At 44.9% G+C, this 15,030-nt stretch overlaps 1 protein-coding gene across 1 annotated transcript in view; it reads right to left on the bottom strand.

Moving 5' to 3' along the window:
• Eml6 (EMAP like 6) overlaps positions 1-15,030 on the bottom strand; it is a 260,091-nt gene that overhangs the window by 5,083 nt on the left and 239,978 nt on the right. The window contains exons 29-38 of the mRNA XM_036201044.1: positions 13,456-13,585; positions 11,901-11,999; positions 10,824-10,997; positions 8,474-8,682; positions 6,687-6,844; positions 6,105-6,219; positions 4,204-4,392; positions 2,444-2,616; positions 1,911-2,073; positions 184-287 (exon numbers count right to left, since the gene is read on the bottom strand). Of these exons, the coding sequence (XP_036056937.1) occupies positions 184-287; positions 1,911-2,073; positions 2,444-2,616; positions 4,204-4,392; positions 6,105-6,219; positions 6,687-6,844; positions 8,474-8,682; positions 10,824-10,997; positions 11,901-11,999; positions 13,456-13,585 (1,514 nt within the window). The remainder of the gene's footprint in view (positions 1-183; positions 288-1,910; positions 2,074-2,443; positions 2,617-4,203; positions 4,393-6,104; positions 6,220-6,686; positions 6,845-8,473; positions 8,683-10,823; positions 10,998-11,900; positions 12,000-13,455; positions 13,586-15,030) is intronic.

Here is a 15,030-nt window from a genome sequence, read left to right as displayed (position 1 = left end):
AGAAGAATTGATGGCAAAGCACTGATCAGATAAAGCCATATCCTAAGCTAGTGTCCATCAGCTTTCATGGTCACCCCCAGCCCCAAGAAAAGACAGTTTCATCTCAGCTCTTCCTATCATGGCCATCACAAAACCAGAGACAGAGGTAGGACCCCTTCCTCAAGTAGAATTCTCTTCAGTCACCTTGTCCAAGAAGCCCAGGTGATCTTCTCAATGACCATGGCTTCAGTTACCTGCTTCCCCAGGGGAACCTCATGCACCTGGCGCTTATAGGCTCCTGTTGACACCTGCAAGTGGAGAGGAACCACATTCATCTGCTTCCTCATCCCACAGACCCCCCCCCCCCCCGGCTGTCTTCCCGAACACTAGTTCAGCCCCAACATTGAAACCCAAACTCGGCTCTGGGCTACAAAGCCTAAAATTCATAGGGTGGGATATCTTCTACCACCACCCCACCACTCCTCCATCCCACTTCCACCCCTCCCCCATTCTTCCTCCCCACCCCGTTTCCCAAAGTCCTGACACATTGGTCCTTCAAATGTGACTGCATATCAGTAACCTGGAAACTTGTTAGAAACACGAATTTTTGGTCCAACTTGTCAAATCAAATCAAACCCTGTGAGGGTGAGCCAAAGCAGTCTTTTAACAGCCTCCAGGTGATTCCAGTACACACAAAATCCCTGTTCTTGGAGAAGGAAGGCACAAAAGGCAAATTTTATTGGAGGCAGTGTCTGATGGACCTGCTTCTCTAGTAGTCCCCTAAAGGAATTTGGCCACTGTTTCTCACATTAAAGGACATCTGCCAGCATCTTTGGCTTCTCTCTTCCCACAGTGAGGATGCCTCTAAATAAGCCACCCAGGTCTTTCTTCTGTTCTCGGAATGAGCCTAAGTCTTTCTCACCTCAGGGTTTCAATGGCTCGGAACAGAAATCCCACCTCTAACTCCTACACAATACACAGACTTGACCTGAACAGGTCTAAACTGACACCTCTTCAGGGGCTTCTGGCACCCTTCACTTGCCTTTTCAGCACAAAAGCATGACATTTGTGATTTAATATTTGCCTTCTCCGTGGAAGTGCAAGCTCCAGGAGACGTAATAAACACATGGTATCCATCCAAAAGCCCACCTAGCCTAATGCTTTGTTTGGTAAGTTTGAAAAGTGACTATGTGCACTCCTCTCTCCTTTCATAGTGAATATCCAACTCCAGGCCCCCAAATGCTGAATACAGAAGGCACTTTTGTTTTCAGCCATAAATTCCAAAGGTAGGACCCCTTGGTCTTGTCTTACTGGTCAGCTGTGCTGGGCTGTCCAGCCCACTCCAATATGCAGCAGTATAAACAATAACAAGCTCAGTGCAACCCTAGAGAACTAGAAATTAGAAAGGCTTTTTTAAAATTAATAATGTTTATGAATACATGCAAATGCCTGCTATGGTGCATGTATGTAGGTCAGAAGGCAAATTGTGGGAATCAATCATCTCCTTCCATCATGTGGGACAGGAGAGGGTTTGAGCTTGGTTGTCAGGCTTAGCTGCAGGCATCTTAGCTACCTAACCTCAAAAACTAGGAAATTTTGTTGAAGGGCTGGTGAAAGTAGGTTAAAAATGATATGTTCCCTGCTATGCATTTTTTTGTTTTTGTTTCTTAATAAGAATGGTTACATATATAAGGTACACACATATATATGTATATGTACACACACACACACACACACACACACACACACACACACACACACACACACTATCCAAGCCTCTGTTTCTACATTTATAAAATAGGGAGAAAGGAACAGCTTGTGGAAGTTGCCTGTGATGGATGCATTAGTATGTTGCCTAGCACTCTAACCATAGGAGCATTGTTTTTGTTGCTCTTCTTGGTTGCCCCGGAAACAATTAGCCGGAAGCATACCTGAATGAATTTGCTGTCTGCAGAAAAGTCCATCTGAATAACAAAGCTTGGGATGTCTTTGCAGTAGCCAATGCGGTTCAGACTTGGGCCCTGAGTGAGGTCATAGAGGTCAACTGTGGGCTCAGAAGAGCCCACAGCTAAGAATCTGTTGTCTGGGCTGATTCTAGGGAAAAACAAGATCAAGAGATGGTCCATGAGGAGGCTTTTGGGGGCTGCTGAGGCACAAGGCAGACCTGGACACACAAAGATGGGTCAACAATGTCCCAAGCCCAAAGATGAGATGGGCCTCCCAACTCACATGTGACTGACTTCTCCCCAGGTTCTATGAAATTACACATTTTCTGAATCTAATCTTATAGGGGGGAAAATGATAGTATGCAGCCTTTTGTAAAATTACAGGTTCTTTTACCATCTAATGTCAAAATGACCCTGGCTGTGGAAGCAACCCTTTAACTCAGTTCAGTCCATCTATGCCCCCGCCCCCACCACCACCAAAAGGACCCTTCCTGCTCAGACCACTCACAAGTATGTACCTGATATCTTGGATGGCAGATTTCCGGTCTCGTTTTTTCCCCCAAACTTTTAGGCTGTTAACCAGCAAGATGACAAACTCTCCGTTCTTCATGCCAATGGCCACCATCTCCCCGTCAGGGCTATAGGCTGCACACCTAGCTGCATGGCCCAGGTTCACCTTGTTTAGCAGTTTCTACATGGATACAAAGAATCATCTGAGCCCTCAGTCCCTGGGCTGACCTCTGGGGAAAGTCCTAGTCAGACTACTTCAGCTGCCACTGAAGGCCACCAGTGTCTTCTCACAGTAAATCTCCTTGGGCACCGTGATTAGACCCGCTTAGGGGGATAATACACTTTAGGACAGGGTTTGGCAAACATTGCCTCTTACATTGTCATAACTTTACATTGAGCACTGTAGGTTCTGTGTTCTAATTACCCAGCTTTGCCCGTGCCAACTACAGACAGCAGATAATGAGTGACTTCACCTATTGAAAGAGGCCTTTAGGCTTTGTCAGGTCAAGAATGTGAACTTCAGCATGTTAGCTCGGCTCTTGAAATGGGTTCTCACTTTCCAGTTGGGTATGCTTGTGTACATTGCTGCCCATACAGAAGTGATACTGACATCTGTCTTGGAAAATTTTTCTACGTGTTAACAATACGAGGAAGCATCTTGTATATAGTAGGTTTTCAGTGAGTGAAAGCTGCTTTTAGTAACTTTAATAGCTTAAAAACTAAATGAGTATAACGCATGCTTTTACATGTCTGTTCTTTGACCCTTACACTAAAGATGTGACCAAACATTTCTTAGCCATTTTGAAACAGAATTTTGGTGTTCTGGGTTGGATAAGCCTCAGTAACCTTTTTCTTGATATTTTACATTTTCACCCCAGATGAACTTTAAAGTTGCTTTCCCAACCTTCCTGGGACCTGTTGGGAACATTTGATATTCTCAAATACTTCTCTTCCCTTCTCTCCCTCTCCCTTTTACTTTCATAAAAAGATTGCAATTTTCAATTCAATTATTCCAGAATATCAACATCTAGGGCTCAGTAGAGTGCTTGCCTAATATCCATGAAGCCTTGGTTTGAGCCCCAGAACTTCATAACAGTGCATACCTGCATTTCCAGCACTGGAGAAGTAGAGGCAGGAGAGTCAGGAGGATCAGTGTCTTCTCTACTACATGCTGAGTTCAAGGCCAGCCTGTGCTATGAGACCCCCTTCTCAACACAAGTGTATCTAGACAGAAGAACAGCTGAAAGGGCAGATGAGATATGGTGTGGGGGGCACTTTTATTAGTAGACTTTCTAACAGTACTGATCCAGCATACCCCTATCTCTGGCTTGACACAGGCCCTCTCTGCTCCAACTGCTATAGACACATGAGCCAGACAAAGTTGTTGTGGAATATTCTTTTTGTATACTGTGAAGATGTGTCTTTGCCAAGATGCTTTCTTTTTGGTTTAATAAAAAGCTAAATGGCCATTAGATAGGCAGGAGGTATAGGTGGGACAGCTAGACACAGAGGCACTGGGGAGAAGAAAGGCGGGGAGACACAGAGGAGACACAGAGGGAGCAAGACATGCTAGAGGACAGGTAAAGCCATGAGCCACAAGGCAATACATAGATAAACAGAAACGGGTTAATTTAAGTTGTAAGAGCTAGTTAGTAACAAGCCTAAGCTATGGCTGAGCTTTTATAATTAATAAGTCTCCAAGCCATTATTGGGGAGTCGATGGTATCAATGAAAAACACCAACTATACAGAGTAGGCAGGCCCCTTACCTTGTCAACCAGGTCCCAGATTCTTGCTGTGCCATCATTGCTAGCTGAGATGAAGATGTCCTTAGAGGGGTGTGTGGCTAGGCCCCAGATCTCTCCCTCCATATGTCCATCAATCAAGATGTTTGAAGCAGCATTTTTTTCACCAACTTCAATTATTTCACCATCTTTGGTTCCTACTAAAATTTTTCCCTGTTATAATAAAATACTATTAGAAAAAGAATTGTATGAACCCCACTCATTTGAGGTACCCAAAATGATCCAATTCATGGGACACAAGGGGGCAGGAGGGAGGGTGAAGGGGGAGGTAGGTGGTGTTTAATGAAAAATTAAAGAGGTGGGTTTTAATAAGAATATTTGAAGGCAACAGTATAATGTATAATGTCTATGCATTGTACATAAAATGGTTAAAATGGTAAGATTTATGTGTTTTGCCACAGTTTAAAAATAATTTAAAGCCAGGTGGTAGTGGCACATACCTTTAATCCCAGCATTTGGGAGGCAGAGGCAGGCGGATCTCTGAGTTTGAGGCCAGCCTGGTCTACAGAAGGAGTTCCAGCACAGCCAGGGCTACACAGAGAAACCTTGTCTTAAAAAACCACACACACACAAAATGATGATGATGATGATGATGATGATGATGATGATGATGACGACGATGATAAATTCAAAAGCACTGTTAGTAGAACTCTGTGTTGGAATTAAAATCAGAAGAGCTGAGAGGTGGCTTGTTAAGGACTAACCACCTTTTAGCAATCTCCTTTCCCTTTCACTTTGCCTTTTCTAGCAGCTGCATAGGGTGCGAGCTTTAGCAGCACTCTATTGGCCTCTGCTAGAACATCCCAAGGGCTATTAGCTCCCTATAGAATGAGGCAGCCGATACTAGTTCTTAGACAACTCCAACTTTTTTTTAATTAATTTTTTTCATACAATTTATTTTGGTCATATTCTTTTCCCTTCCCCAACTCCTTCCAGATCCCCATTCCCTACTTACCCAACTTCATTTTTCTCTCTCAAAAAAACCTAACCCAAAACAACACAAAAATACCACAAAACATATACACAAAAACAAAACCAAAGCCAAAACCCCAAACTACAAAATCTGTTTTGTGTTGGCCAACTACTCCTGAGTATGCGACCTGCCCTGGGGTGTGGATGACATACCCAGTGTCTCTCCACTGAAGAAATGTTGTCCCAGCAGCTACCAGGGTCAAGTTCTTTCTTCCACTGAACAAAGATACAAGCTGGACAAATATCCTGCCCACACCTCACATAATCATGCTTCCAAATGATTGTCACTTAACTCTTAAGAACATGTGGGTTTCAGTTAGTGTTGCCTTTCTTGCTGAGAATGTCTTAGAAAGCAGATCCTTAAGCTGAGGAGCAGCTCAGAGATGCACATGGGAAATTAAACAGTGAGGCTCCTTTTCAAACATCCAGGTGGAATTTTAAATACATTAAAAAGGAAAATACTGGGTGTGGCCATGCCTCCTGACATTCTCATTCTGCAGCCCAACCAAATGAGTTAATGTCCTTGAAGCAGATGGTTCAGTGGCCCTGATTTCCTTCCAGTATCAGAACCCTATTTGTGTGATTTGGCGTCATTCAGGTTATGAAAAGGGTGTTTGTAGTGACCGTGGCTGACTTCCTGTCAGGTGGACAGAAAACACCCTTATCTATGAAACACGAAGCTCTCTCATCCACCTGGTACAGGTTCTAGACACAGGTTCAGAGACACCCCTAGCCTTCCTGGACTCCTGAGCAGAGTATAATTTACACCCTGGGGTTTAAGGCTTGAACAAACACTGGAAGAAAGAAAGCCTCCTGGGAACACCACCCCCACCCCTGTCTCTTTTCTCAGCTCAGCCTGGAGGTATCACTCCCACAGGGCCAGCCATACTCACTTTGCCGCGGCACACAGAACGCACACACTCCACCAGCTGCCCTGTCTCCAATTGGAAAGCCCGACAGCGCTTCATCTCCTGGTCCCACAACTTCACAGCCCCTCCTTCTTTAGTCCTAAAAAAAGGAATGAAGAGGCATTCACCCATTCCCTCAAGACTTCCCTTCCATGGCCACTCAGGCCCAGCAGGGTGGACCCTCCATGGTCACTCCCTTCTTAGGTCCTACAGATGTCCTAAATGCTCTTCAAATGCATGTCTCTGGAGGAAAGCCAGCCATGTTTTCCTTAGTCTACTAACAGATCCTGCCCTCTCACTGTCACACCTCTTCCTCCCTTCCTACAGGAGCTGCTGTGGGTAGCACTGGCAAGAGCAAAGTCACAACAGCTTTCTAAGAAGTATCTCCCATGCTTTTAGCCGCTATTGGACTTCTCTACTTCTCTCTTGGGAAGACCTTGGGCTCTCTTGCAGAGATGGCAGTCTGATCTAACACAGAAACGATAGGACACCACAAAATGACAGATGCTTCTGTCATTTTGTCCCAAGGTAGTAGCAAACAAGTCCCCAAGATAGACCTTTACTTACGGCCGTTCTTTTCCGCCTGTCACAATAAGCCCATCCCGGAGGGTGGTATACATTGTGAAAACAGGGCCTGTGTGAGCCTTGGCCACTAGCCGGATGAGGAAGTGCTCCTTCCACACATAGATGTCTCCATTGATGGCACCGGTGAAAGTGAGGCTGTTCTGTAAACAAAGGGACACCTCAGGAACCAGGAACTTTTTTTGCTGTTTAAAATTATTTTTTATTATTTGTAATTATACGTGTGTGTGTGTGTGTGTGTGTGTGTGTGTGTGTGTGTGTGTGTCCATGCATATGAGTATAGATACCCACAGAGGCCAGAGGCATTGGATGCCATGGAGCCAGAGTTATAGGCAGACATGGGATACTCAAGTGGGGTGCTGGGAATTGAACTCAGGTCCTCTGGAAGAGCAGTGAATGCTCTTAACCACTGAAGGATCTCTCCAACTAGACTGGCTCCTTTGCTGAGAGGACCAGCCATGCACTGTCAGTCTGATCTTCATTAAGCCACACATTTGCAGAGAACTGGAAGAACACAAGAGGTCACCCGGCTTTGCAATTTACTTGCTAATTAGTTTGAACATTTTTGTATTCCTTCTGTGTGCACCTCTGCAGTATCAGCACAAGATATGCCACAGCTGGGGAAGGGCCAACCCCAACCATGGAGGAAACATGCCTGGGGTTCACCTGGGAAGTGGACACATTGCACTTGGAATACCTGAAGCTGCCTTCCATGTGCCAGATGAAGTTTGCACTGGCTGGGGGATTTGTGGAGCAGAAGGGCCAGGAAGAAAAAGACTACTCCCTGAGGGTGGAAAGTATTCCCAGCATTCTCAGGGGTTGCAAAAAACAGGGTCTGTTCTGGTGTTGCCTGCCCTGGGTAGTAACCTACACCTTGATGGCTAACCACTGTGAGTTTGGATGAATTAAAATTTGTTATGAAAATCCACCTCTCCATGTGTCCATTTCTAGAAAGGGCAACTGCAAGGGGAATGGTTGGATGTGGGAGGCACTATCTCAATTTCTGGGGACTCAGACTGAATAAGAAGGAGAAAGTGAGCTGAGCACCAACATCATCTCTGCCTCCTGACCGTGGGCACCATGTAACTAGCTGTCTCAGCTCTACTATCATGTCGCTGCTGTCATGATGATCTGATCTTAACCCATGAGCCAAAATACATCCTTGCTTAACTTCCTCTCCTCAGCTATTTTGTCATGGCAACTAGAAAAGTAACTAATATTTTTTGACTCAACATTTGAGAACAAAAAAAAAAAAATGGGTAAAAATGTAGTCAATTGAGGGACTAAGGAGATAGTTCAGTCAGTAAGTACTTGCTTTGCAAGAATGAGGGCTTGAGTTCAATCCCCTGAACCTACATTTTAAGAAGCCTGGTGTGCTAGTATGTGCTCATAATCTCAGTGCTGGGAAACTGGAGACAGGCAGATCCCTGAGGATCACTGGCCACCCAATCTAGCCTAATTAACATGGTTCAGGTTCAGTGAAAGACTGTCTCAAAGGTGGTAACTGGTTCCTAATGAACAACACCCAAGGCTGCCCTTCGGTATGCACACATCCACCAGCATATTGACAAACACATGCACACAGTGCAGTCAATCCCTTATGGATGCTAAGGATGGGGACACTGATTACTAAGGAGCCACTTAGTAAGGGACAATGTGGAAGTGGCTTTCTTGTTGATTTTGGCTTCTTGGCCAACCCCTCCTCCACTTTCCCCCCATTCCCTTCCTGAGGACTCAGGGCCCTCTCTGAGAAAGCATCTGCTTGAACTTACAGCACCAAAAGCCACGGACAACATTGTCTGCATCTTGGCAGCTTCCATGGACCCGATGACCCCTTTCTTGTACAGCAGAGCACTTCCAGCCAGAGTCCAGAACTTCATGTGTTTGACCCCAACAGATACAAACTGTGTGTCCGAGTCAGGGCGAAATTCTACCACAAATATACGCTCTAAGTGACCCCCTCGGCTGGCAACCTTGGTACCTGTGTGGGTGACAGAGTCCAATGAGGTTAGTCCTTCTTTCATGCATGGGGAAAGCAGGAAAAACAGTCTAGGTTGGCTTTCTATCCACTCGGAACGCAGGTCAGAGTTTCTTCTTTAACTGCAACTCAGACACCATCCCAAGAAGGGCATATATGTGTGTCTGGGAATTTTCCAGAGAAGTGGGTGTTACTAACAGAACTCCCACCCCAAAGTCCATGACAAGAGGAAATGACTGTGGCCCATGATATAGAAGCTTCTAGATTCCAGAAAAAGGTCAAATTGATTTACCTTCCTACTATATCTTCCTACTCCCAAATCAGCACATTTACCCCCAGGATGGTCTGCCTTTCCAGGGTCACTGGGAGCTGAGATTCTTCAAACACCTTTTATTTTCTTATTTCTATCCATGATTCCTGCATTCATTTTCTTTAACCTCAATATACTTTTTCAGTTCATGCATTTTATGTTTAATTGTCTTACTTTTTATATTTAGTTACTAGTTTTTCTTAAAGCATATTCTAAATATCTCCTGTGTCTCACTTAGCCTTCATCTTGAGTCTCAATTCCATTTGTAGAGAACCTTTGAACATCTTAACCTCTGCTTTGCCCTCAGGTCCCCCGCTGTAATCAGTATAACAATCATTCTAGCTACGAAGGTGCTTTGAGAAGCCGAAGAATTGGTGCAGGTGAGAAGTGTGTGGCCATAACAATCACTCCACACTCAGAACTAATTTTGGCATTCATCTGGATCCTTTTAAAACCTTTTGTTTCTATTCCTAAAGGTTTCTATTCCTTTTGCCTGCATTTTAAGACTCTTTTTAATCTTTTAAACTTTTTAAGTTTAAATTTTTATTTTAAACTTGTTACTTTTTCTTTAAGAAGATGTCCCTAGCCCTTCCAACTCTGGGATACGTTGAGGCTGCAAGGTATGATGCTCCATTTCTCATCTGTACCATCTAGTTGATCCACTGACCACCCAGTATCATAAGCAACTGATTGCATCCCAGAGAGATGGGTTATGGAGACACTGGACACAATGAACTGTAACCAAGATGACAGTGTGGTTTCCTAGAAATACTGTGGGTCTAGCTGGCTCCCAGTGCAGTTCAAGGAGACTTGCTCTTAACATTTGTCAGCCATTGGCTACTCTTAACTGGGGCTCAGGAAAGATGGGAACATTCCTCAAAATGCATACAGCTCTTTAAAGTCATTCTTCACACCCCTTCCATGAGAAGAGGAGACAATGGGACTCTAGAGTCCTAGATTGGAGAATTGCCACTTCTCTACTTGCCAGCTCAGTGTGTCCTAGATACCAGCACAGACAGACCTCATTAATGCCCTTACTAATTGGATCTGCTTTGCCAAGGCTAACCTGAGCATATACTCAGAAAATGGCATATTTTTAATTGTAAGACAATTACAAATTTAGTAGCAGCTGGTGTTCATGTGTGTGAGAGTGCGTGTATGCATGCATTGGGGTAGATAAGAAAGAAATTCACTAACTATACTATAAGCCAATGGTTCTCACCCTTCCTAATGCTACAACCCTTTAATGCAGTTCCAAATGTTGTAGTGACTCCCAACCATAAAATTATTTTCATTGCTACTTCGTAACTGTAATTTTGTTACTGTTATGAATCATAATGTAAATATCTGTGTTTCCCAGTGGTCTTAGGTGACCCCTGTGAAAGGGCTGAGACCAACAGGTTGAGAACTGCTACTATAAACAGTGATTAAGGTGACTTCTAATTTCAGAAGCATTAAAGCCCCCAATACTTTAACAGCTAGAATTTGCTTTCAGCAACCATGGTCACTCCAGTTCTAATAACAAGGTGGCCAGATAAAACAGCTGGAGCAGAATTCAGAGGCCAAAAGGTACCATGAGGACAGGGAGTTTGGGGAGGACAGTAGTGATGACAGAGAGGGGCCAGTGCTGTCTCTGTGGCCAGTGTTAGCACTTTCCCAACATACCCATAGGTCCTTCACTAGCTATCATGGTTCCGGAGCAGCCTCCAGCTGGCCATGACACAGGGAATAGACTGAGATCTGAGAGTGGCAGGCCTGGAAGCAGTCTGGGGTTCCATCCCAGGTCACTCCACAGGGCAGCCCTGGAGAAGGAACATGAAGCCCAGCTTGTTACCTTCTTGCCATCGCCAGACAGTGATGGTGTGCTCTGGATCCACACCCACAGATACCAGGAGCTTCCCAGTCGCACTGAAGTTGACGTAATTCACCCCTTTGGAGTGGAAGCACCGCAGCATGGAGAGGGTGTGTTTGGTCATGGCATCCCAGATATGAATTGAGGGTGTTGTCCCTGGGCGTGGGAGAAATGACAGAGACAGTGGCACCTCAGCATTTATGGTCATAGTTACTGGGCATAAGAGACATCTAGTGTAGTCTGGCCAAAGATCGGCATTAAGAAACTTGCTACCAAAGGCAGAACATGTGGACATTTATGTCTGACACATTTGAGGAGGATTTTATTCAAAGGAAACTGGTGAGGATGGATTTGTATCTGCAGCACAACCAGACACAACCAGCAAGTGATACACTGACATGATCTTGCTGTGCGGATCTGAACTATTTGCTCCTGGGACAGCCTCACCTGTGTTTTCCATGGTGTCACCTGCCATAGTGGGCAGTGGCAATGAAAAATAACAGCGGTGAGTCATGTTCCCAAGAGTGCCTCACTCAACCCCAGTAAAGCAGACTCCACATGGATGCGGCTTTGATGAAAACAAGCAAGGGACTTGGTAAGAACTGCCTCTGACAGTTCCTTGACAAAGTAAAAGCAAATATAAGGATAACTTTTCACAAATGTGCAGTTCACAATTGTGGCTGGCAGCTTCTCGGAGAACCGAAGAGCCAGGCACACATGCTGAACCACAGTCTTGCCAAGACTCCAAGACTCAGGCTCCAAGACATGGGACTCACTTACACCTGGAGTCCAGTCCACACAGAAGGTGATCATCTGTTTCTTTAACTATCAGGCCTTGATCTGATTTTATGGTCCCTCAGAATCACTAGTCAATACACGTATCAACTCAAGTTACACAGACATATTTTAAGACTCAGAAGGAAAAATAACCAAAACTCCAAACAAAACAAACAATTGAGACATCAACCAGAAAGGGTCTAAGTCACCCCTCTCTAGAAAGTGCTAGTGTTGATAGGCCAGTGCCCTTGTAGAGCTGCAAGAGCCAGTGGGGAGTCCTACCTATCTGGCTGGTAGCCACCACGTTTCTGTATTTTGGGTGCTGGTTCACTGTGAGGCAGAGGATGTCATCTGTGTGCTCCAGGTAGAAGCTCTGGCTGCCTAGGAGAGAGGAATCATGGAAGGTGAGTAGTAGGATCTAAGGCTTTCCACAGCTGTCACAGAGCTGAATGGGGAATCGAAATGCCTTAGAAAAGATTATATTTTTAGAAATCCCAAATTATCATTTTCAGAATTGTCCTTGGGGATAAGGGGACCTTTTGAAAAAGTTCACATGTTCTGATGTGAATCTGGAAGGACAAACTCGCCCATTCCTAATAGAACACAACCTGTCTCAGCCTTTCCCACTGCCTGTGCAGATACAGCACTTGGATCACACACACGCTTTCAGAGACTAAAATGATGAAGTTCAAGCTCCCTCCTCCCCATGGCACAAGATCAGCGTTCTCTCACCTCCACCTCTGACCTGAACGAGACGCTGCAAACAATGGTGCTGACGGTAATGCTGCAGTGAGCAGAGTGGCACTGTGTGCCAAAGTGGCACCATGTGGCACAAAGTGGCACCAGGGAAACTACTCGTGCAGTCGCTGCTAACAGGAACCTGCCCACCTGGGAGCCTGGATGGCACAGGTCCAGCTTGTCCCCAAGTCAGCGTATTTCACAGGAAGTGGAAGGAGGGGTAGGAAATACTTTGCCATCTATTGCAGTAAATGGGTTTCCTGACTTTCCAAAGAGTGTTTAAAATCCACTCAAATGCCTAGGAACAGATTGGGGAGTGGTAGCATTGATAAATATGGGAATATAGTATAGCACTCTTAAAAAGATGGCATGTACCTAAGAAAATTGAGAAAACATGAAAAGTCTCAAAGCCTTCCTTCCCAAAAGGGAGAAAAGTAAAAATAACCCAGTGATAGTACTCTCCAAATCTAAACATGAACTACATAGACCAGTCAATGAACATGCTGTATGAAGCCAGTAAGATACCATGTGATACATCTCATCTGGTAGTGAGGATATGAATGTGGTCTGTTGCACATTTTCTGTTTGAAATGTTTCCTTCTAAAGCTTTATTTCTTGATTGAATTCATGGCTAGAGATCACTGAGTAGCTCTGCTAATAACACACTCTTTGTGAATATTGCTGAGTCAAACAAACTGGGCCCTGTGGTGCACACCTATAATTCTAACACTCAGGACCACCATGTGTTTGTTTGAGAGCTGGAAACTGGTTCCCTTTGCTTTGCTCTTAATTTTGGTCTCTGCCTTGTTCCTCATTTCTCTGCTTCCACCCACTTCTTCTCCCCAGCCTCTCTTCCCTCTCACCACAGAGGGGCTGACAGAAGCATAGGTAGCTCCCCTCCAGTGCCTACATCATGGTCAAACAAGGCCGAGGCCAGAGAGGCAGGAGGCCTGGACCCAAGAGCTGAGTGAGCACTTCGAGGACTGAATGACACCAGCCTGGATGAGAGTAGAATGGCTCTAAGGGAACAAGCTCTGGGGCATGAAATGAGTGGGAAAATAGGCAGACAGGTGTGCACTGTGGCTTCTCCCAAAGCTACCTGTGGAGAGGTTCTGTACAATGCCAGCAGCCGCAGTATGGAAAATGATGTCGGCACCATCATTAAGGTAATGCAGGTTGTTCCGGCAGTCAAACCCTCTGTAGCCAAACACATGGTCCAGAGCCAGCTCCTGCATACATACACACAGAGTAAATCCACACTTAGCAGCTAACAGCAGAGGAACAATCCCACACTGCACATTGCATGAATAGCCACACATGTCACAGGAACACTATGTGAGGCAGATGCCACTCACTGAAGGCTCTGGACTAGCTGAGGATGGAACACAGCCCTTTATTTAGTCCCCTGAAATGTTAGGTGACAGTGACTTCCCTAAGTAAACCAAAACGACTTCTTGGTTCTTCAGGTGAGTTACAATGTACATGCTGGATGGCCTCCAATGTCACCTGCAAGTGTCACATTTATGCACTGGCAGATATTCACTCCTTAGCTCAGCTGAATAGTATGGTCCCAGAGGCAGTTGTGACTGGCTGATGATTGGTGAGGCAAGGCCATACCCGATGTGTTGGTTATAATTTGTCTCATGAAGTTCCTGCATTTGCATTTTCCAAAGCAACTAGACACTACTCTGGATTCACATTTTTATCTTTTGTCTTATCCTCTATGACAAAGAGTAGTGGCTGATTCGGGTCAATTTTTGATTCCATTCAACATACTTGTGCTGGGTTCCTCCATGCTTGGCCTTTTGTTAGCTCATGGATATAAAGTTTATAGTGTGTGGGCCCCACTTCTCCAGTTTTCCTGATTCTGGTGTTTCTGAAGCTTGCCAATTGCAAACATCAGATTAACTCTTCTAAAATGCCACAGTGTTGTTGTTGTTGTTGTTTTACTGAAAAGGATTCATTGCTTTTCACTGCCTCTAGGATAAACACCAAACTCCTTGAGTTGGCCAACAAGACTTACCTACACACCCAACCACCCTCTGAGCATCCCAGGCAAGCTGACTGACACTTAGCCCATTTGCCATAAGTTTTCCTGTGTTACAGCTTTGTTCACATACCTCTCACGTGGAAAGTCCTTCTCCTTCCAACTAAACTTCTCATCCCTGATTCCCCCAAAATATTCCCCAGGAATATATTTAATATGGGACTGTTGTTTTAACTTTGGCACAGTGGCTGTGCCTTAATCTACTATTTTAGGCAGCAATTGTGAGTCCACAGTTACCAGCCTGGCCACTCACACTGAAGCCTGGCAGGAATTCTATTGCTGCAGGCACTGGCTCTGCTGCTGCCATTAAAGGTAGCTTTAACTAAATCTATCCTTCTGTTTATAAATAAAGCTCGAAACTCAAAGGCTGGGGTGAAAACCTGCTAGCTCAGAGAAGTTGAGTAGCACCTGGCTAACCTTCTCTCCTTGCTGGCATCTCCCCAAAAGCCCATCCTTCTCTCTGACAAAACAGAAAAAGCCATGCCACTTAAAATCCCTTCTTACTACTTACTTCCTGTGCATCTCTCTATCTCTCCCAGATGCCCTCTGATGCTCTATGATTACTTTCTGTGAACTAGTTGCTAACTCAGCCTCCTGACACAAGGTTAATTTTATTTAATTAATGAA

Source organism: Onychomys torridus, chromosome 10 (assembly GCF_903995425.1).
Source record: "Onychomys torridus chromosome 10, mOncTor1.1, whole genome shotgun sequence".
In the NCBI taxonomy this organism is placed as follows: Eukaryota; Metazoa; Chordata; class Mammalia; order Rodentia; family Cricetidae; genus Onychomys; species Onychomys torridus.
Note: the sequence above shows the minus strand (reverse complement) of the source record. Positions and strands in the feature narration are given on the sequence as shown.